The 21,337-nt window shown below is 44.8% G+C and overlaps 1 protein-coding gene across 5 annotated transcripts in view; it reads left to right on the forward strand.

Annotated features, from left to right (window-relative positions):
• LOC144224506 (uncharacterized) overlaps window positions 1-21,337 on the forward strand; it is a 96,461-nt gene that overhangs the window by 28,197 nt on the left and 46,927 nt on the right. For 4 of the 5 annotated variants that reach the window (XR_013333069.1, XM_077755507.1, XM_077755505.1 and 1 more), the window contains one exon: window positions 18,194-18,355. Coding sequence is in view for 3 of the 5 variants with exons in the window: in XM_077755507.1 (XP_077611633.1) it covers window positions 18,194-18,355 (162 nt within the window). In the remaining 2 variants the exon portion in view is untranslated. Of the gene's footprint in view, window positions 1-10,738; window positions 10,981-18,193; window positions 18,356-21,337 lie in introns of those variants that run through there. The other variant, XR_013333068.1, reaches the window with a different exon arrangement.

Genomic DNA, 21,337 nt, shown 5'->3' on the forward strand with positions numbered 1-21,337 from the left:
AGTCCTCCTAAGCTTTTCGCCTGGGTTTGAGCACTGCAGCTGCGCTTGGCATCTGTGTTTCCTGGCAGCCCATGCTGCCTGCCACTTGATACAGGCAGCAATGCTGGTAGCACACATCCCACCCATCTCTTGCGTAGGGCTTTTGTGGAGACCAAATGAAAGAAAAGGCTATGCACACTGGATAGCAAAGAGCACTGGTAGGAATGCTGGGCTGTGGTGCTGTCTGGCCACACTCTCTACAAACCTTGGCTTTGGACATACTTGGTGAGCCTGCTCCACACTGCAACAATATGCCCAAATTCAGTGAGATGCCTCAAACTGGTGCTTTCAAATTTCATATGCCTTCTCTTGTCTGTGAACCTTTTTGGTTTTCTAACACTTGTTAGCCTAATATCCAAAGCTTTTCAAACTCTTCTTTCTAAACATCTGTTTCCTACTGAAAACCTCATCTCCATTTCAGGGCGCCCAGAATACATCATTGGCATTCCCAGCCCTGTTCATTGCATCACAGCTTTTCCCTGCCTTCTCTCAGTACCATCCTTCCCCCTCAGAGCTCTCCATATCGTACCCACTCCTGAAGACAAAGCAGAAGACCTCTATACAAGCTGATCAAAAAATCATTTCGCCCTTTTTCAAAATAAATTGTTGGGTTCCTGCTGACCTTGAACCAGGGAGACAGTGATCACAATGGTTAAGAGAAAGTTTTACAGTCAAATTGCCTGGATTGGGGTGCTGGTCCCACTCCTTACTGCTTCTGTGACCTTGGATAAGTTACTTGAAGTATGTGAACATTGCTTTCCTCAGCCATAAAATAGGGATAATAATGGCAGCTCTTTTATGTATATAAAGTGCTAAGCCAATGCCTGATGCACGGTAAGCACTCTATAAAGGAAGGCAGGAATTTTCATATATGTTGCAATGTAATAGCCATCACAGCCCAGGAAAAGTGGGTTTTATTGCTCCAGATGGGAAAAATGAGGCTCAGAAAGGTTAAGGTGCTTGCTCAAGGCCACACATTGGTGGTGAAGCTGAGATTCAGATTCAGGTCTGGCTGGCTGGGATCCATAGCGTTAGCCAACTGCCATAGCACCATCATCAGGCCTCTTGTGTTTACTTCAGCCCTTGTTCCTTGGTTCACTCTGGACATGGGCATCTCTCTTCTCCCCAGCCAGACCCTGGGCTCTTTCAGAGCAAGGTTTTTTAAAAGGCACCATTCAGCATTTATTGAGTGAACAAGAGTGAATGGATTGGAAAAATGGATTTCAAGATCAGACCCTATCCCAGGAGAACTTAGTAATGGTACTTAGGTCTCTGGAAGTCCTGGATCTCTCAATAGAATCAGGGGTGAGCCAGCCTCCAGGCTCTTCCCCACCTCAATCCATCACACTTTATTTTCTATGTTTATTTTGAGAGGGAGGGGGACAGCAAGAGAGAGAGAGAGCGTGCGAGAGCGGTCATGTGAGTGTGAGCAGGGGAGAGAGGCAGAGAGAGAGGGAGAAAGAATCTTAAACAGGTTTCATGCTCAGCATGGAGCCCGACGTGGGGTTCGATCCCATGACCGTGAAATCATGACCTGAGCCAAAATCAAGAGTCAGATGCCTAACCGACTGAGCCTCTCAGCCACCGCACCCACCACACTTTGGCTCCAGACATCTGACCATGTTGCTCTCCTGCCAAAATACTTCCAGGGATCCCCACACTTGCTGTGTGACTAGTCAGTATTTTCTCTAGAGTCTTACATGCATTGTTAACATAAGTCTTCACTGACCTTAACCTATATTTCTTTGGTCCAGAAATCAAACTTTTGGAAGAGAAATAGATATTCAAGAATAACAGCAGAGCTGTGCCGTGAATGGACCCATGACCTGCTCTAAGAGCCAGGAGAACACGATTCTTCTGGGACTATGGTTTCTAGATTTACGTCCCATTTATTTTTAAAGCAAAGCTGCATATTAAGTGCTCTAAACACTAAGGTCAGAAAGTCAGAACTTCAGGATAAATAGGATGGAGAATGATGCCCATTTTGCTTCTTGCTTTATCATCCCAGGAAAGAAACCTCATGTGTGTTAATGGGACAGAGAGAACATGAAAGACTGTGTAATGTGCCCAGAGTTACTGAGACCCTACATTTTGGTGTAAACACACTTAATCAGATGAAACTGTTCTTTCAACTTCCTTCAGGGACCAAGGAAAGATGCAGAATGCAATAGTGAAACTGTAGAAAAGAGTGAAAATACAATGTCAACAGCACATGTTTTTATATGCCTAGAAAGAAATTCTATAAACACATAAACATTTTTTAAAAATGTGGAAAAGACCATGGAGATTCCAAATGGAAAATTCTCTATTAAACAACCACAAGTTCTCTATTAAAGAACATCTGAAATTTCACCTCATCAAAGCTAGCATCTTTTGGGAACCTACTATGTACAAGAGGTTTTATTTGCAATTTCTAATTTAATCCTCACCACAATGAGCACTGAGTGTTATGTGGAAACTAATTTGACAATAAACTATTTGTAAAAAAAAATAAATAAATAAAATAAAATAAAAACTAGAAAAAAAAAATCCTCACCACAGCCTGCAAGAGTGGTGGTAGTATCTCCATTTTGCAGAGGAGACTGACAGTGTCTTGATCAAGGCCAATGGCAGGCAGATGGCTTTGACCTCACATATGTCTGACTCTTGTCCAGAATCTTTCTCCTAGAGCATAAGGCTTACATTTCACTGAGGAATCCTGGACTCCTAGAGACTTAGAGCTCTTGGGTCCTCTGTTAGCAGTACACTTTAATCATTCTCTTCCTCAACCCATTAGCAGAGGTCAAGACCTGTGCATAATGCAGTTAGCTAATTTGTTTATCCATTGTGTGTTTATGTAAATGGTTTGAAATCTTTCCTCAGTTTCATTATCTGTCAGAAATTTGGGGGCACATCAAGATAGTTCATGAGCTTGAATTGAGGATGTATTTTCAATCATCTTTTGAGGGGCAGTATATCTTTTCCTTCATGTATTTGAAAATTGTCTGCTTGTTCTCCTTCCTGTTGCCCCTGTCTTGTAAGATTCTAGAAGTCTCCTCTGATGATAATAATAGCTAATATTGAGTACTCACTCTGTATCAGCCACTGTTCTAAGTGATTTGACTCAACCAAGGAGGTAGGTTCTGTTATCATCATCAGTTTATAGGTGAGGACATGGGAGCATAGATGGATCAACTTGTCCAAGGTCACACAGCCTAAGTGGTAGAGCTAGTATTCATCTCAGCCTGACTGACTACAAAACCTACTTTGTTAACTGCCTTAGTTTGTGAACAACATTTTCTTCTAAATGGAAGCAATCTAGAACCGTGTTATACAGTAGAAATGAGTTATAAATGCAAGACACATACAGTTATAAATTTTCTAGTAGACAGATTAATAGAAACAAGTGAAATTAATTTTAGTATATTTTATTTAACCCAATATATCCAAAATATTATTTCAACTTATATTAACATTATTAATGAGTTATTATATATTTTTTCATACTAATTTTTCAAAATCCAGTGCCTCAATTTGCATGAGCCATGCTCAATAGCGTGTGGCTACTATATTGGACAACATGAATATAAATAGGCATTTTTCTTTTACCATTTAGTCTATTATTTGTTTCTATTTCAACTTGAGTTTTACATTAGGATTAGATCTAAAAAGTCTATGTTAATGGAAACATGCCCTTTGGATAATTTGGTGAACAGAGCAGCAGTTTGGTATAATGGAGAGAAGAAACTTTAGGAATTAATAATACCTGGGTTCTAATCCCCCTCTTTGTCATTAACTGGGGCTGTGTGTGGCCAGTGGCAACACTCAATTTCCCTCAACCTCTTTTCTCATGTTAAAAAAGAGATGATGGTTTATGATTAAAGCTCTTTCCATTTCTAAAAACTGTTAAAAATTTTTTAATGTTTACTTAGAGAGAGAGAGAGAGAACAAGCAGGGGAGGGGCAGGGAGAGAAGGAGACACAGAATCTCAAGCAGGCTCCAGGCTCTGAGCTGTCAGTACAGAGCCTGACATGGGATTTGAACCCACAACCCATGAAATCATGACCTGAGCTGGAGGCTGATGCTGAATAGACTGAGCCACCCAGTTGCCCCTCTAAAAATTCTTTCTGCTTATAGAACACAGCCTTGTCAGTGTTTCTGCATCTGTTTCTACTTTCCATTTAAGATTCCTATATGACAGGGCTTATCCCAAGTTTGGATTGTGTTCCCTGTGCCAAGATCTGTGCCTGGCACATTGCAGGTGTAGGAAATATTTGTTGAATGAATGAAAGTCCTGTTCTTTGAGTGACCCTTGAGTTTCCTCTTTTTTTTTTTTTTTTTGCCAGAATAACTATAGCGACCTTAGCAATTAATTACAAATTTATTTCATTTCTCATATTGGCATAAAGTCTTGACAATCTAAGCTTACTGAAGGGTTAGAGCCAGAATTAAAAACCATTTCCTGATCCTTTAGCAAAGGAGACTGTGCTCAGATGTAGGCATGGCTTCCTAGAGACCCCCACAAATGGCTTCCCTCTTAATACATGCTGTTCTGATGCTGAGGAGAGTTAATTAATGACTCTAAATAAGAAAACAATCAAATCTGTCTGCAGTCATATGAGTCAGAGCAGACCCAGATGGGGAGCTGGGTCCTTGGCCTCCAAGTGCACTCGGGAAAAGCAATAGCAGATTTGTTCCATGCATCAGAGTCCTGCAAAACCCGAACATAAAAGGGGAAGGAATTACTCAAAATGGATTGGAAGCCTAGCCTGATATGAGGCATTTTCTTAAAAGGTGAGGCCCTCTTTCTATACATGGTGCAGACTGAGGTCAAGAGAGGAGAAAAAGCAAATCTATTGCTCTCTATTCTCTTCACACACCTAAACTAACATCTACTTAATGGGGAGTTCTCAGGCCCAGATCTCATGTGTGTGTGGCAAGATTGCGGCAGTTGGCACTGCCACCCTGGGAAGACCAGAGGACATGTGGCCTAAAACATATCACACCCCAAACCTGCTAACCTGCAGGAGTTGTGCAGTTGCATATGAAGGCAGAACACTGGTTATAATGACATGAGGGCAGGAATGTGATGCTTTCCTGAGATTAGCTGAGGCTCACAAGAATAACTTTTATTTTGGTGTTAAAGACTTTGCTGTAAAAATCTGAGAGTGGGAATAGGGAGAAGGAGCCTCTTAACAATATTCAAGTGTCCTCAACATTGGAACAGGACACTAGCAAATAAAGATAAGCCCAATTTCTTTCGCTCTACATGTACTCTGTGAAATGATAACAGCCTCCTCATTTCCCCCACCCCCATTCTTGCAAATTAGGAAAAATACATTTTGCTGCCATCCAAGCTTGGCTTTTTGTGAAATTGTCCCACTCTGGAAAGAAAACCCTGGGACACTCGTCATCAGGGTCATTGTACTCCCTTTTCTCCTTCTTTACCTGTAACCAAGTGCAAGCAACAAACCTTTTGTCAGGATAATATGTAAAGTATTGTGGTAATATCCTTGATACATTTGAAAGGATTTTTTATGGCTTATTTTTGAATCTTTGTTGGTCCTCAATACATTCCTCTAAAATTTGGTTAGAATCTCATATAGGAGAGTCTAAAACTTCAATTTTGCTTCTACAGTAGCAGTGGGAAAACATAATGGTAAGAGGAGGCTCTGGAGTTCAAGAGATCCAGTTTGGAATCTAAACTCTATTCCTTCTGATCTGTGTAATCATGGGCAAGCCCCTTTCCTCCCAAAGCTTCATTTCCTCATCTTGAAAGTGGAAACACCACCACCACCTACCTCATAGGACTGTGAAGATTAAATACATTCTCACATGTGAAAAGCCTGACTCAGAAATGTTGTTTCTTATTATTAGCTTGTAATTCTTTAAATAGGGTTTGCCAATGGGTTCGTTAGAAGCAATGCAATAAAAGCCTCTACAGCTCTGTTTCCTCCTATTTCTTTCTGTGATGAGCTTTGGGGGAATCCTCACAGAAGTCATGGTCCTCAGAGCTTGCTTCTACTCCCTGCCCTAAATCCTGCCTTACCACCGGTGAGGTTGAGGCCAGGGCTCCAGAACCACGGACAGCTCCACTCATTCATGGCTGCTGGCAGCCTGAGAGAACAGGAGGGATTTGGTAGATTTTTCTCAGAAAGGCTGTATTAGTGCTTGGATTTGAATCCCAAGGGCTTCATTCTCCCTCACAGCATGCATACTATTTGCTTGCATCCTCAGATTCTTCAATAGGACCAGCTCTCCTGGAAAAATTCTGAGGAGCCTCTCCTCAGGAACCTGTTAATGACACCCATAAGACTTACTAACTCCTCAGTCCCTTTTCTACTCTCCTGTGAACTCCAATGGTTTTTTTTTTTTTTGAGCCCAAGAACAGAAACACCACCCACATCTTCCTGTATCTGCTGATATTCAATTTGTTTGGCTTTTGTACAAAGATTAAACATTCTTGATTAACTTCAAGTGAAAGTAGTAATGTATGAGCATGAAGAGAGGTTTTAAAAGACAAAGAGATTCAGGTATGAATTAAAAGAAACATAAATAATGTTATTGCCTGTAGGTGATTTTAAGTGCCATTCTCTAATCAGAGTAAGCAGGTGGTTCAATTTATGAGATAATTTAGCTTTTCACTCTCTAATGCAGAACATAACACACATATGCAGTCACCTTCTGAACAGGCAAGGAAGAGATTAAGTCCTATTTTTACTTTATGATACTGAGTCATGTAGTTCAATGCAAATCACATGGATGCCAAAGTAAGAACAATACTAGGTATTTAAATACCTCCTTTCCTTTAAGGAGCTCTAAAGATTTTGTGGCTGTGTGTGTGAAATCTCTTCAGAGCAATTCTGGGAGAAGAGACACATGTCACCAGGTAAGCATTTAAGACCGAGCATATTTCATCCATCTCCCCTACTCCCATTAGATATAGAAGAGCCAGTGTTTGCCAGTTCTTTGTGCTTAGTAATAGTTTTCTGATTTCTGCATTTCTGGACCATATTGTCAACAAATAAAAGAGGGCTTATCTTTCAAAATATGTTATTGGCAGGACACCTGGGTGGCTCAGTTGGTTAAGTATCTAATTTTGGGTTGGTTATGATCTCATGGCTCATGAGATCAAGCCCCACATTAGGTTCTATGCTAACAGCTCGAAGCCTTAAAACATGCTTCCGATTCTGTGTCTCCCTCTCTCTCTGCCCCTCTCCCACTCTCTCTCTCTCTCTCTCTCAAAAATAAACATTATAAATTTTTTCTTAAAAAAGAAAATCTGCTATTGGCTAATAATGAGGAAGACAGGAGGAAGAGGGGGATGGGAATCATAGTAGGAGAGGAAGAGATAAGAAAGATGCCTAAAGCTCCTTGAGCTTGATAAGTGTTTTCCATGCATTTTCCTCATAAATGGATTTGATGTCCATCCCAACTGGATGGAAACTTGGACAAAGGCCTTTTGGTCCTCTTTAAATACTTCTGTAAGGGCAAGGACAGTGGAAATTCCACTGCTTGAATTAGTTTGAAGGAGCCTCCATTAAGAGAACATCAACTTAGGACTCCAAAGGCAGATAGGGAGCCTCATACAGAAGAGTTTGTGATTTTTACCTAACAGTGCCCACACCCACCGGAACCTCCATACTCTGGGAGTGTTAGTTGCAAATTTACTACTTTTCCCAGTAGAGGTCGCTGTGGATACTGGCAACGGATACTTGAGACTGGACCAGGCAGGACTTTGCTGGATGGTGGCTCCACTGCCTGGTAACTGCTCTTTCTGTGGTTGCACTCAAAACGGTCCAGCCCTTCATCCTATGGGAAGGGGGTCTCTGGCGGGTATTGTCTAAAAGCCGCACAACACCTTTGCTGTAAAGTACTATGAAATTGAGGTCACTTGCTGGAATGGGCAGGTCTGGGAGGGCTATCCTCATCTCTAGGGGTGTCCACTCAGTGGTATCTTTGTGCCACACTCATATCCTCTCTGTAAGTATACCTGGTATTACTGAGAGGCCACCTGCCACTGACTAGCAACCCAGATCTATGGCCCTTCCAGGCATGGAGGCCAAATTGATAAAATTTGCCTTGCCACAAAATCTTGCACCCCAAAATCATAAGATACTGTGCTGATGAGCCCCTCAAGCCCCACTTGGAAGCCCACATAGAGAGGTGGGGTGGAATTCTGGGCCTCAGGGCAACCCCTTAGAGCAGGATAAGATTTCTAAGGGATGGGAAGGTCAGGGCGATGGTGAAGATGTTAGGGTCTGATTTGAGACCCCAGAAAGGCTGAAGAGGCCTCCACATGCTTGTGAGGTCCTATCTTCTAGGCCACACCCAAGCATGCAGGCTAGGCCCAAGGCAGCCTGAAGCTACCTTCACCCTGAGGGCACCCACTGGAAGCCCAAATTACTGTGGCTTTAGAGTGGAAGGGGCTACCACTCTGCCCACACCCCCAACATCTAAGGTCAGCAGCCAGTGGTTCCTCCTCCCACAGGCACACACAGATTCACAAGCTCATCACGACACACACATGAACACAAGAACACACACTGGCACATTCACCCAGTCATACACGTTAACATTCACACTATGACCCACATCATCACCCGTGCAAACACACTCCAACCCGGGAATCAAACTTGACCTAACATGGTTGATGGAGCCTAGGGAAGAGTCCAGTCAGGATGCCTCTCCAGACCCTGGCCCACCTATGTCTCCTGAATCCTGGGACCCTACCCTCCAGGCGGAGCCCCCTGCCTGTCCGCGTGCGTCCTCGTGGCCACGGATCTTGAATGTCCCCCGGAAGGGACTCTGATTACCGCCGCATGCACTGCATCCTGGGGGTGCCCGGCCAGCGTAGGGGGTGGTGTGCGGGAAAGAAGGGTGCGGGGCATAGTACAGACCTAGGGCTCAACCGCCTCCTCCCTCGGTATTTTCCATCCCGGTTCGCGCAGGCCTGAGAGGAGCGACCGCGCTTTGTCTCCCGCCCGGCTCCGGGTGTGATTCCGCGGAAGCTCCTCGCGTCGCGCCCGGAGCCCCCCTCCCTTAGCCGCGCCCCCCGCCCAGCGGGTGGCGCAGGCCCGCCAGTGCAGAGACCGCCGCTTTGTCCTAACGAGGATGCCTGGGCCAAGCGCAAAAGCCCCGCTCCCGAATCTGCCGCCGCGCGCCCTGGAAGCAGGTTTCGATAGCCAGATCTGGGGCGCGCTCCGCGTGGAGCCGAGCAGCCCCAAAGGTCTGGAGAATCAGCGGGCGTCTGCCTGGGAGCTTCGTAGTGCTAGAGAGGGGACCCGCCTCGTCCCGCCCCGCACGTGCCCATCAGCGTCTGGCTCCCTGCCGCGGTGCAGGAGCTGGGTGGCCGGGCTGGGCGGGACCGAGCGGGACAGGGAGGGTCTTCTCGACTTGGGCCCCTGGCCTGGATCCAGGTAGAGAGGGCCTGGGAGGTAAGGATCAGGTAGGGAGAGGTCGGGTGGACTCCCTCCACCTTTCTTACTTTCCCCCACCGCACATCCACACCCAGGCCACTCAGACCCTAGGCGCGGGGCGCCGATCATGGAGAACCCCGAGAATCTGTCAGTGCCTTCCAGTGCCAGTGTCTTCAAGCAGTGTGGGGAGGGGTCTCCCCGGCCTTAGTTCTTCACGTCCCAATCCCCTCCCCCAATAACCGAGGCGGGTCCAAGTGGGAGGGGAAAGAGTCCTGTCTCCATCCCCATCCCGTTTCTCCTCTTCACAAAAACCTAGGCTTCGGGAGAGGGGTGGGCACGGAAAGGATCTTCCTGACATCGCAGACAGCCCCTCCTCAAGCCCAGACCCCCTTTGTAACCTCAAGCAGTACAGGTGCTATGAGGAAGGGTCCCCCCGCCTCTAAACCTTTCATCCCATAACACTCCCTCCCATCCTCAATAATCCATGCAGCCTCGTTTTCAGGCACAGGGGTGGGGGAAGGCTCCAAGCTCTCCAACGCCCCCTCAGTAGAGACGGGGGGAGTTACCCCCACACTCGAGAATCCCTTCCACCGTAAAACAAAAATTAACGCAGGCTGCTCTGACTTAAGGCGCCAGGCCACAGAGAGGCCCGCAAGGAGTCAGTCAGCAGCTCTCCGGGACAGATGGTCTTGAGGGCGGTGAGGAGAGGTCCCATCAACTCCCCAGGCCCCCTCGCCTCAGTTCATTCCCTCCCCAATAAAACAAAAGAGAATCCAGCAGCACCGACCTCAAAGAGGAGGGAAGGCTGTCAGCGCCCGACAGCGCAACCAGCTCCTCTGGGCTCCTCACTGCCCCGGCTTTCCCGCGGTGACTCTCGCGGTGACGGCGGCGGCGGTGGCAGCGGCAGAGACCGCGGCTCTCGCGTCGGGAGCCTCCCTCGGACTCAGCACCTGGAGCAGCGAACAGCTCCGCGCCTCATTCCTCTGACTCCTCCTCCCCTGTGCAGCCGTAACCAATGGCGATCCTGGCCCCGCCCAGAAGGCCGCCCATTGGGGGCGCCCTCTCCACTCTTTTCGACCCAGCCCGCGGGTTTCTCCAGCTCTTCGTCAAAACCGCATCCCCAGGAGACTGCCGGAGTGCCTGTATCGCCTTCTGGAACTTGTAGTCCTTTAAGGACGCGAAGGGGGCTTATGCAGCGGGCAGGTTACGGAGGGTGGACTGCATTTCCCAGGGTGCATGAAGAAACAGAGGCGCTGAGGAGGGCGGGAGGACTGTTTCCATGGCAAAGGCGGCTGGTTGGGGGATGGCTGACGGAGAAATGGGGCAGGCCGCGGGACCCTCGGATTGTGCGTGACTTCGGACAGCCTCTTGGGAGTCCGTTTCGATTTTTTGTTGTTGTTGTTGGTCCTCGGTACCTTCCACGGGACTCTGGGCCAGTGTTCCTACCTGAGACTGAGAAGAAGGGCGTGGAGCCGTCCCCCTGCCCATAGTTCGCGGTGATGGGGCAAACCGAGGTCGAGCCGCTCTGGTTTGCCCAGCAAAGGTGAGAGAGGACGGAGGAGACCTGTGGCTTGAGAGTGTGGCGTTCTGAACTTTATGCCTTTATTTTTGTCTCGATCTTATAGAGGAGCGCTTTACTTTACTTTGGTCATATCCCTTGAGCCGTCAAGGCCTTCTCATCCAGTCTTCCCATCCAGGATGCTGGCCTCCTTACGCCACCCCTGATACCTCAACATTTCCCCCAGAGTAGCCAGAGGGCGCTACTCCTGCTTCCCATTACCTATGGAATTAAGACCACACTCTCAACATTGCTCTAAAGGCCCTTCTGAATCTGGTCTCCACCTTGTTCTTGCAACACTCTGAACTTCTTTGGTAGTCTTAAACACCCGTTTTCTCTCACTCTGGTAATTCCCTCCACCCTTGTACTCAGCTAACCCCTCACATTCTTCAAACCCTAGCCTAGACATTGCCTCAACGGTGAAGCCTTCCTAGATGTCCGGCTCCATATTACGTATTCCACCTTGAATATGAGCAGCACCCTATACTTCTTCTGTTTTTTTTTTTTAATGTTTTATTTATTTCTGAGAGAGAGAGAGCGAGCGAGCATGAGCAGGGAAGGGTCAGAGAGAGAGGGAAACATAGGATCCGAAACCAGCTCCAGGCTCTGAGCTAGCTGTCAGCACAGAGCCCGACGCGGGGCTCGAACGCACAACCGTGAGATCATGACCTGAGCCGAAGTCGGACGCTTAACCGACTGAGCCATCCAGGAGCCCCAATACTTCCCCTATTCTATTTGCGTGCTTATGTATCCATCTTCCACATGATAAGATCCACAGAACAGGGGTCATGCCATGTCTATATTATTCACACTTATAGTCCATTGCTTATTGTGTCTGGCACAAAGTAGGTACTCTGAGATATTTGTTGAATTGAAAATGAATTTAATTTTACTCACACCTCCTTGCTTTTAATTTCCTGAGGTTGTGCATTTCCCATTGCTGAAAACATTCAGTTTTCAGTGGTTGCCACCCTCTTGAGGAAATGTTTACGGCATTCATAGAATGGATTGGAATTTTGCCTGAGGGCATTGAGAGCCCTTACAATCCAATGACACGAGGGATTGATAGATTCATGCTGATCATTACTTGGAAGTCTTGTCAATTCTCCCCCAAATGTCATCAGTTCTTAATGTTCCTCTATTTCTAGCTGTTTGCCCGTCTTTCTGTGCCTAAATTCCCTACTTCCCACTCCCTTTCTGGGAAGGATCTTCTGCCCCTGTCAGTTGTGAAGCAATGACAGTCTAAGATCCCTGCCTTCTTTCAGTCTCTGCTCAGCATCATAGGGCCCTGGTGGTGATGTCCCACCTAGTTAGTTTTTTTTTTTTCTTCTGAATCTTTTTCCACTCAGGGCTCTGGTGTTGGCCAGATGGTCCAATTAATCCCACACATGCTTCATATGTCACCCCATCAGACTTGGGTGTATTTCAGCTAAAGCATTCTTGGGAGAATGCCTTAATATATGGGTATAATTAATTCATGGCCAAAGAAATAATCAGGAGACCTGTTACCCTGAACCTGTTTCAAACCAAAAAGGCAAATCCTGAGAAAAAGCAACCCTGTCATCCTTGAGTTGATAACATCCAGGGAGGGAAAGGTAGGATGGGGGAATGAGTAAAACGGGCTGCATTTGGGGAGGAACTGACAGGATCCCTAAAAGGCATGGCAGAGGAACTTTGATCCAGGCCAAACCATGAAGGAAGGCCACTGGAGCTGGATAAACAGATGGGGCCTCATTACTGAAGATGAGAAAACTATAAGGAGGAGGAGGAAATGGGATTTCTGCTGACACAGAGTGCCTAATTCTTTGGATGCAGTGAGAGCAGAGGTTTTTAGAAAAGTAGGCGTGGGAAGACTAGACCACAGCGTGAGCTTCAACGGAGCATTGGCAGAGTATCATCAGAAGGTTAGCAAAGTTAGAGCCACAGCTGAAACTCTGGAGGTCAGCATAGCACTTAAGTAGTAGTGCTAATTTTCAGGAAATCATTGCAAATAGTGAAAAGCCAGGGTTCCATGATTCTCCCAGAAAGCAGGTACTAAAATAGCATCATCCACCCAGCCAAGCAGAGTCAGAAAAATTGGGTTCTAATTCTGACTTTGCCTCTCATTCAATGTGTGACCCTGGGCTGGACCTGTTTCTTCAATTGTAAAATGGTATTTATTTGGTGTTAGGGAGTAGCTAATAAGGTAAAGGTGGGGGGATTCAAACTTGCACAAACTACATTATCAGATCTTCAGTTTGCTTATTTGACAGTGTTATAATAGATAAATGAGATGTCTTATGTAAAGCACTCCACAAATATTAAGCACTTAATAAACGTTCTTCATCTTGGATTATCAGAAATTGGTTTAACTGTGAATAAACAGGCAGGAGGTAATATCCTGGGTAATATGGGTTTAAATTTCCATTTTCTCTCTTACTAGTTGTATGAATTTGGTCAGGTATACACTCAATATATTCGTTTTGCCATTTTTTAGGGGTGGCTTTAGAGAATAGAAGCCTAAGAGAATGGAATTCTAGTCTTCTTCCTACTCGGAAGCTAGGGTTACAAAGGATTTTAAGGGAACATTGAGCTAGCCTCCTACCATGTTAAAGGGGAAAAAAAGGTCTCAGTGATGTTCCATAGGACTTCTGATTAAGTATTGTGGGGATTAACCAGAATGCTGAATCTCAGATATGGGGTTGGATTAACCAGGGCTGGGTTTTGAAGAGCCTATTATACAAGGCTAAGGAATATAAGCTTATTCTAAAGATAATGAAGATTTTTAGGAAGACACGTATTCTGAAAAGGCCTGGGACCTATGTGGAGAATGGCCAGGAGAAGATGAGGCTGGGATCTAGGTCAGAAGCTGCTGTAGTGATCCAGCATAGCATATCTATGAAGATAGAAAAGAGGGGGTAGATCTGAGATGTGTTAGGGAGGTAAATATTCAAAGGACTTTGTGAGTGATGAGCTGAGAGCCTAGAGGAGAATGAGGAGTTAAGGATGATGCCTAGATATCTGCCTTGGGAAACATGGTGGATGGATGGTGGTACTTTCCTCCAAGGTGAGGAGTAGTAAAGGAGTAGGCGGGTTTGAAATGAGTGGGAGACATCCAGGTGAAATGTCCAGTAGGTGATTTGGAGCTTGGCTTGGGGAAATGCCTTAATATTTGGGAATTCGTGTCCAAAGAAGAAATAACCAGAGGGACTATTACCCTAAAACTAATTCAAACCAAGAAGACAGATCCTGAGAGCCTGTCATACTTGAGAGATCTGATCTGGAAAAAAGAGTCTTGAGTTAACAAGTTATGAGCATATACATCATAATCAAAGCCACGGGAATGGATAAAATCCTTCACCAGAGAGAGTCAAAGAGAAAACCAAAGTCCTTTGGAAAATACCAATGTAGATAACTCTTGGTAGTGGTTTTGAAGAGGAGGAGGGAGAAAACTAGAAAGGATGTAGAGTTTTGAGACAATTTTGTTTTAAGTTGAGAGAGATTAGGGCATTTAAAAATGCTGATGGGGAAAAGCCAGTAGAGGGACAGTTGGGGATAAGGGAAAGAGAAGGGTAGAAGGATAGAGTGAGATCAGCAAGATGGTAGAAGGTGGTAGAGTTCAAAGTCAGCTTCAGGCAGGAAGAGGGCCCAATTTTCATTTAATATGGGAGGGTAAAAAGGAAGGAGGAGTTGGAAATGCAAGTAGGTCGGTAGGTCGGTAGGTAGGTAAGTGATTGGGAGGTGGGCTCAGGAAATGGAGGCAGTTCATACCCGATGGCCATTACTTCTTATGTGATGTCAGAGGCCAGGATATCTGCTCAGTGTGAGGGAATTGGATAGAATGGAAAGCTTGCAAAAAGAGTGAAAACATTCAAGATGGCTGCTGTGGAAAAGAGGACGGAAAGCTAATAGCAACCCACACGTACCACAGGGCAGTAGTGAGGGCTTGCTGAGGTTGGAGGCCATGGATTTGTGGAGCACTAATTTGTGGTGTTTGAGGCTTTCTTCAGCATCGAATCCACCTGAGATAGGCATAGTGAAGACTGTTGGTGAGGCTGTTCCAAGGCTGGGCTTTGCTGGACAAAGGAGACCAGAGAAAAGGAAGTTGGAGATGTTGACAAGAGGTAGAAGTACTGGTCCATCAGCAATAAAGAAGTGAAGGCAGGATGGAGTGGGCAGATGAGAGGGGTGGAGTAGTTAGAGTAGTAAGAAGATAGATGTGGGTAGGAGGGAAGAGCAGGGACGGCAGACAATGCTGATCAGAGGTAGAAGAACTCTGGTCAGGGGAAATGGCAGGGTGACTGGAGTGGACAGAGGAGGTCATGAGAAGGTATTGAAACACTATTTTGTAGGTCGTTGACAGCTGTCTCATAAAGATGGCTGCTTTGATAGAGAGAAGAATCCTGGTAGCCCTGTGTCAAATTATATAGTAAGTGAGAAGTTACTGGATAGTAAGAAGGAGGAATAGGGTGCAGAGACCTCCGACATGAGTGTCACAGAGATCAAGATGTTGGAGAGCTAAGAAAAAGCCCCCTTAACTCTCATAAGAGTCATGACTTTCTTGTACATTTTCATAGAACTATTATCTCAACACAATCAGTTTTATACATATCTAAAGGCAGGATGTCTAGGAATAAACTTAATGAAAGTGAAAAATAATTCTAGATTTCATGGTGAAGTTGTATCAACCAAGTTCGATGTAGTGATTCCTGCAGTGTATATTTTGGTATAGTTTGTAGATTTAAGTATGTGCATATCAACTAGAAAATGTGTTTTAAGAACTTTGCAAATTTCATTTCTTAGCAACGATTTGTTTTCTCAGTTTAGAACATAAATTAGAGAACTTGTGTTGATTTTTTTTTCAAATGTAGAGTTTAGAGCTTAATTCATGCCTTTGAAATGCCATGAATTTGAAATGCAGCCATTTTCCTTTCTGCATCCTTGAAAAGGATTACAAGGATTTTATTAGTTTTTCGGATAATCTTGCCAGCACATACAGACTTTCCACAAGGGCCTCCTATCAGTAATGTTGGGCTGTGAGTGATGCTGTAGGAGTGCTGTATGTGAGCTATGTAAGACAAGTCAAATAAGCAGCCAACTTTAAGATTTTTCCCAACAGGGGCACCTCAGTGGCTCAGTTGGTTAAGCATCTGACTTTAGCTCAGGTCATGATCCCGTGGTTTGTGGGTTCAAGCCCCACATTGGGCTCTGTTCTGACAGCTCAGAGCCTGGAGCCTGCTTCAGATTCGGTGTCTCCCCCTCTCTCTAACCCTCCCCTGCTTTCACTGTGTCTTTCTCTCTCTCTCTCAAATAAACATTAAAAAAAAAGATTTTCCCAACAGCCACTCAGTTTACAATCATGGGACTTGGTATAGAATATGAAATGTGCATCTAAATGTTAATTGAGAAAAATTATTTTTATAGTCTTTAAAGCAAAAAATGACAAAATCATTTCATTGCTGTCAGCAATCTTTGTCTTAAAGAACCCAATGTTATTTAAAAATATTTTTCTGTGGTTAATATGTCTTTGTAATCTTGAAGTAGTTCTGCTATTCCAGCCTCTGGGAACAGTGGGTGCTCAGAAAGTATTTTGTAAATCAGTTCACGAATGTTATGATAATCTGTTCATTGTTTAAAATACTGCCTTTTATCTTAAACTCTCATAAAGTATTCTTGTAAAAAGAATGATTCTTTTTAAACATAAGTCAAATCACGTCACACCTCTGCTCAGACTCTTCCAGTGGCTTCTTTGTCTCATTGAAAGCAAACATACTCTGACTCCTGTAGCATCTCTGCCTTGTCCGCTAGTACCCTGTGCTGCAGCACATTGACCTCCTTGCTGTTCCTTGAGTGCACCAAGTACACTCTGGCCTCAGGGCCCTTCCTTGCTGTTCCCTTTGCTTGGAAGTTCTTTTCCTAAATATTCTCATGGACATCCATATGAAATGGCAGCCTTTCCTCTCTTAGCACTCTCCATCCCCCATTTTGCTTTTTTTCCCCCTTTTTCCAATAGCACTTATCACTGTCTGACTTATTATATATTCTCTTATCCATTTATTTCCTGTCTCCCTCCCACTATCACACCTCCAGTAACCCACTAGCATAAACTACCCATGAGGGTAGAGACTGTTTTTTTTTTCTGTTTGTTTGTTTGTTTGTTTGTTTTTTACTGCTGTATTCACAGCATGTGGCATAGCACCTAATACATAATAGGTACTCAGTAAGACATGTTGAGTAAATAACACATCATCCCTAATATGTGGCCCAAACATCTTATTTAAAAAATTTTTCCACATTACAGTCTACATGTAGGCCACATGTATATATAGTCTTTCATATTCTGGAAATCATAGGTTAGATGTAATTTTGAGTTCTGCTTTTTTTAACACAACATGTAATAAGCATTTTCTCTTGCTAAGATTGAATTCATTTGTTCAGTTGTTCATTCACTCATTCATTCAATGAACTATTGAACTATTTCTGTGTATCAGACAGAGCTGAATCTATCGTAGTAAACAGGATGTAAGACTTGCCCTCAAGGAACAAAGATTCTTTATAAACACCATCTGTAATGATTGCCTAATATTCTGTCAAAACCATACTATATTTAATCTCTTCCCTATGTAAGGCTTACTGTTTATCATTAATAATGATGTAATTAATACTTCCAAGTCAATAGCAATTATCCTTTAAATTGTCCCTTAAGGTAAATTCCCATGTGAACAGTTACTGAGTTGAAGGATTAAAAATAATTTTGGGGTTTTGATACTACTTGCCATGTTGATTTCCAATAAAGCAGTACCCACCTTACCCAGGCACCAGCACAAATTCCAGTTTTATCCCAGCCTCTCCAGCATTAGACATTTCTTGTTGTTTTGGCTGATGTGAGGTATAAAATGATTCTTCTTGGTATTTTTCATATAATTGATGTCTAGTAAACGTGCCCATTTTTCGTTTTCTTTTTTTCTTTTCTTTTTTGTCATTGGTTAATTCACTGAGTCCCTAGGAGGCTCTTGGAGGGCCATTGCCCTAACTTGTTGGTCATGTCTGCCCTCTTAACACACATGGGAGGCTTATAGCATCTTAGAGTTGGAAGGGATTGCATTCATCATCTAGTTCAACTGAAATTTCTAGTAGATGGCTCTCTAGCCTCTGTTAGAGTATCCCTGGCAGTAGAAACTTCACAACCTCATGGGGATGTCTGTCTTGTTTTTGTCAGGTTCTCCAGGTATTGAGGTGGCAGCTCGCCCCTGTGGTTCCCATGCGGCCCCAGCTCTACCCTCTGAAGCAGCAGAGCCCACGTACCAGATGTTACAGAACGTCTTTACCTTGGCTGCCCCTCTCTGCAAGTTTGTGGCTAGACTAGAATGTTCAACCCTAGGTAAGTCTGGCAGACCTAGAACCCAAGGCACTATCCCACCCATAAGTGTGTAGTGGTATGTCAGCTGCCTCTTTAGCTGGGTTCATATGAAGCTTAAGACTAGATGAGATTCTGAGAGCTTCTTTTTTTAAAAAAATTTTATTTTTTAACATTTATTTATCATTGAGAGACAGAGAGAGACAGACCATGATTATGGGAGGGGCAGAGAGAGAGGGAGACACAGAATCCAAAGCAGGCTCCAGGCTCTGAGCTGTCAGCACAGAGCCCGACGCAAGGCTCAAACTCACAAACTGTGAGATCATGACCTGAGCCAAAGTTGGATGCTTAGCTGACTGAGCCACTCAGGCACCCCTCTGAGACCTTTAAATGACCTGTAGCCAGGTCACTCACTTTTTCAGTTGATCTTTTAAACCTGAAAATAAAACTTTGCTTTTCTTCCTATTTTATATCAATACATCGGTAGAGAAGCTGCCCTGGTCATACTCTAAAATGGAGACAATAAGGGGCACCTGGGTGGCTGCCTCAGTTGGTTGAGTATCCGACTTGGGCTCAGGTCATGATCTCGCAGTTCGTGGGCTGGACTCTGTGCTGACAGCTCGGAGCCTGAAGCTGCTTCAGATTCTGTGTCTCTCTCCCTCTCTGCCCCTCCCACTCTCAAAAATACATAAACATTAAAAAATAAATAAATAAAATGGGGATAACAGGAGTCATTCTGACAACTTAATGTGTTAGTGTGATGATTGAGTACAATGCAAAGTTGAACATTTGTCACTCATTTTCGTTGCCTAGCAACTGAGCCTCCTTCCTATGCTTGAGGAATCCTATGCCTCATGAGGTGGAGCCATCTTCCTTTACAGCTAGGGCGTGGGCATCGGCCTGAGGCTCGGGCTCCTCCAGTCAGACAGGCCCCCTTCCTCATGCTACACCTCACCAATTTTGAATTGGAAGCCAGTGACAGCAAAGGAGCATGATCTGCTTTTTAGTGATTTGATGGGTACCATATCCATTCCAGTGATCACAGTTTTATGGGCAGCATCCAGTATGAGGTTGTCCGTGGTGTAGGGGGCAGGGATGGTATCCTGCCATTCCAGTCTCAGTGGTCACGGTGATGTGTCCTTTGACCACTGTTGAGTTGGGGGTTAGGGCATTGTTTCTGACTGGGTGCTTCCAAGCCTGATTTTCTACCTTCTTGGAAATTTTGTGAGATACTCATTATCTTTTAATGAATGTCCTTTGCTATGCACATTAGCCAAAGTTAGTTACTTTTGCTTACAATTAAAAATCCTAACCAGTACCTACAAGGTATGAAAAGTGTATTGGAAAGTGCTAAGCATCACACATATGCAAGATACTATTGTTTGGGATTTTGATTCTTAAGTAGTAGTGAGGGGAGTGGAGGAGATATGCCTGAACTCTGTACCTGCTGAGAGTTCAGACAGGTCTAGGCATGCCTGGAAAGTGGCCGGTGGGAGGGTATGATGGTGGGAACTGGAGGGCTGGACCCTGGCTCAACAGTTAAAGGCTGCCCACTGACCCTAAGGCAGTTGGTATGGGGATGACAGCTGCAGAGGTCCTGCTGGGCACACCTAAGTAGCCGGGCTGCTTGCTATCTCCTGCCCTTGGACTGTTACCGACAGCCAGGGCCGGAAGGTGGGGCTGGGCTGTAAGCAAGTGTCTTGGGGCTGGACAGCTGCTCTTGGAGTGTCCTCACTGGGGTGGAAGAAGAATCCTGTCTGAATGTCTGTCCCCTGTCTGTTGGTGTTCTGTCCTGTGCTGCCTTTAGGCTGCCCTTCATCCCACTGAACTATAAGTTGGCTTTCCAGCCCAGCCTGGCTGTGCCCAGAGTCCTGCCTCGCAGGCTGACATCTGTGTTTATCAGTTCTGGTGTCCCAGAGTGGGGCTTAGGCTGGCACTGCTGCTCTGTTCAGTACAGGCTCTTGGGAGCTTTGCAACGTTGAGGATAAACTCCCTGGGGACTTTCTGTCTTGAGCCCCAGATGACAATTCAAATCAGCCCTGTGGGGTGTGTGTATGGGTTGTAGTGCTCCTGCCTTAGGGGATCAGTCACGGGTCATGTATTGGGCCCAGACCATGGTCATATCTGAAATGTGGTAGCATCAAGCATCGTTCAGAGGCATCCTTGTAGGGAGTTAGGTTCTATCCTCACTATAGCAACAGATTTTATGATGTTAACATCATAACTATCAATTTTAATCCTTTTGCCAAATATGAATGTATATAATATTATTTTTATATCAAAACAAATCAAATAAAATCCACCATAAAAACAACATAGAGTAGGGGAACCTGAGTGGCTCATTCGGTTAAGCATCGGACTTCTGCTCAGGTCATGATGTCATAGTTCATGAGTTTGAGCTCTGCTTCAGGTGAGCTTGAGCCCTGCATTGGGTGAGCACGAGCCCCACTTCGGGTGAGCTCCGCTTCTCTTGCTTTCTCTTATTAATCTTCACCATAATCCCATGAACTAGGTACTATTTTATTTTATTTTATTTTATTTTATTTCATTATTTTTTAAAGATTTTATTTTTAAGTAATCTCTACACCCAGTGTGGGGCTTGAACTTATAGCCCTGAAAACAAGAGTTTCATGCTCTACTGACAGGGCCAGCCAGGTGCCCGGAACTAGGTACCATTTTAATTCCCATTTTATAGACAAGGAAACTTAGGACTAACTCAAGGACACACAGCCAGTAAGTGGGAGAGCTGAGCCAGCCATCCACTGTCAGAGCCTGAGAACTACCCTTCCCTCAACCCATTCTACTGTGGAACATCTCTGGCTATTGAAATGTTTTCTCTCACATGGAGTTAAAAATCTGTTTCTCACTAAGTTAGTACCATTTCTGTTTCTGTTTATGCCAGTAAGCCCACCATGGCAGCCCCCGGTATCCCAACCTTTTAGCTCAGTCTCTACTCCAGTCATACCTGGGGGACCTTCAGCTTCTTTCTGCGAACATCTGAAGCCT

This window comes from Crocuta crocuta, unplaced genomic scaffold, assembly GCF_008692635.1.
Source record: "Crocuta crocuta isolate KB4526 unplaced genomic scaffold, BGI_CrCroc_1.0 scaffold152, whole genome shotgun sequence".
Classification (NCBI taxonomy): Eukaryota; Metazoa; Chordata; class Mammalia; order Carnivora; family Hyaenidae; genus Crocuta; species Crocuta crocuta.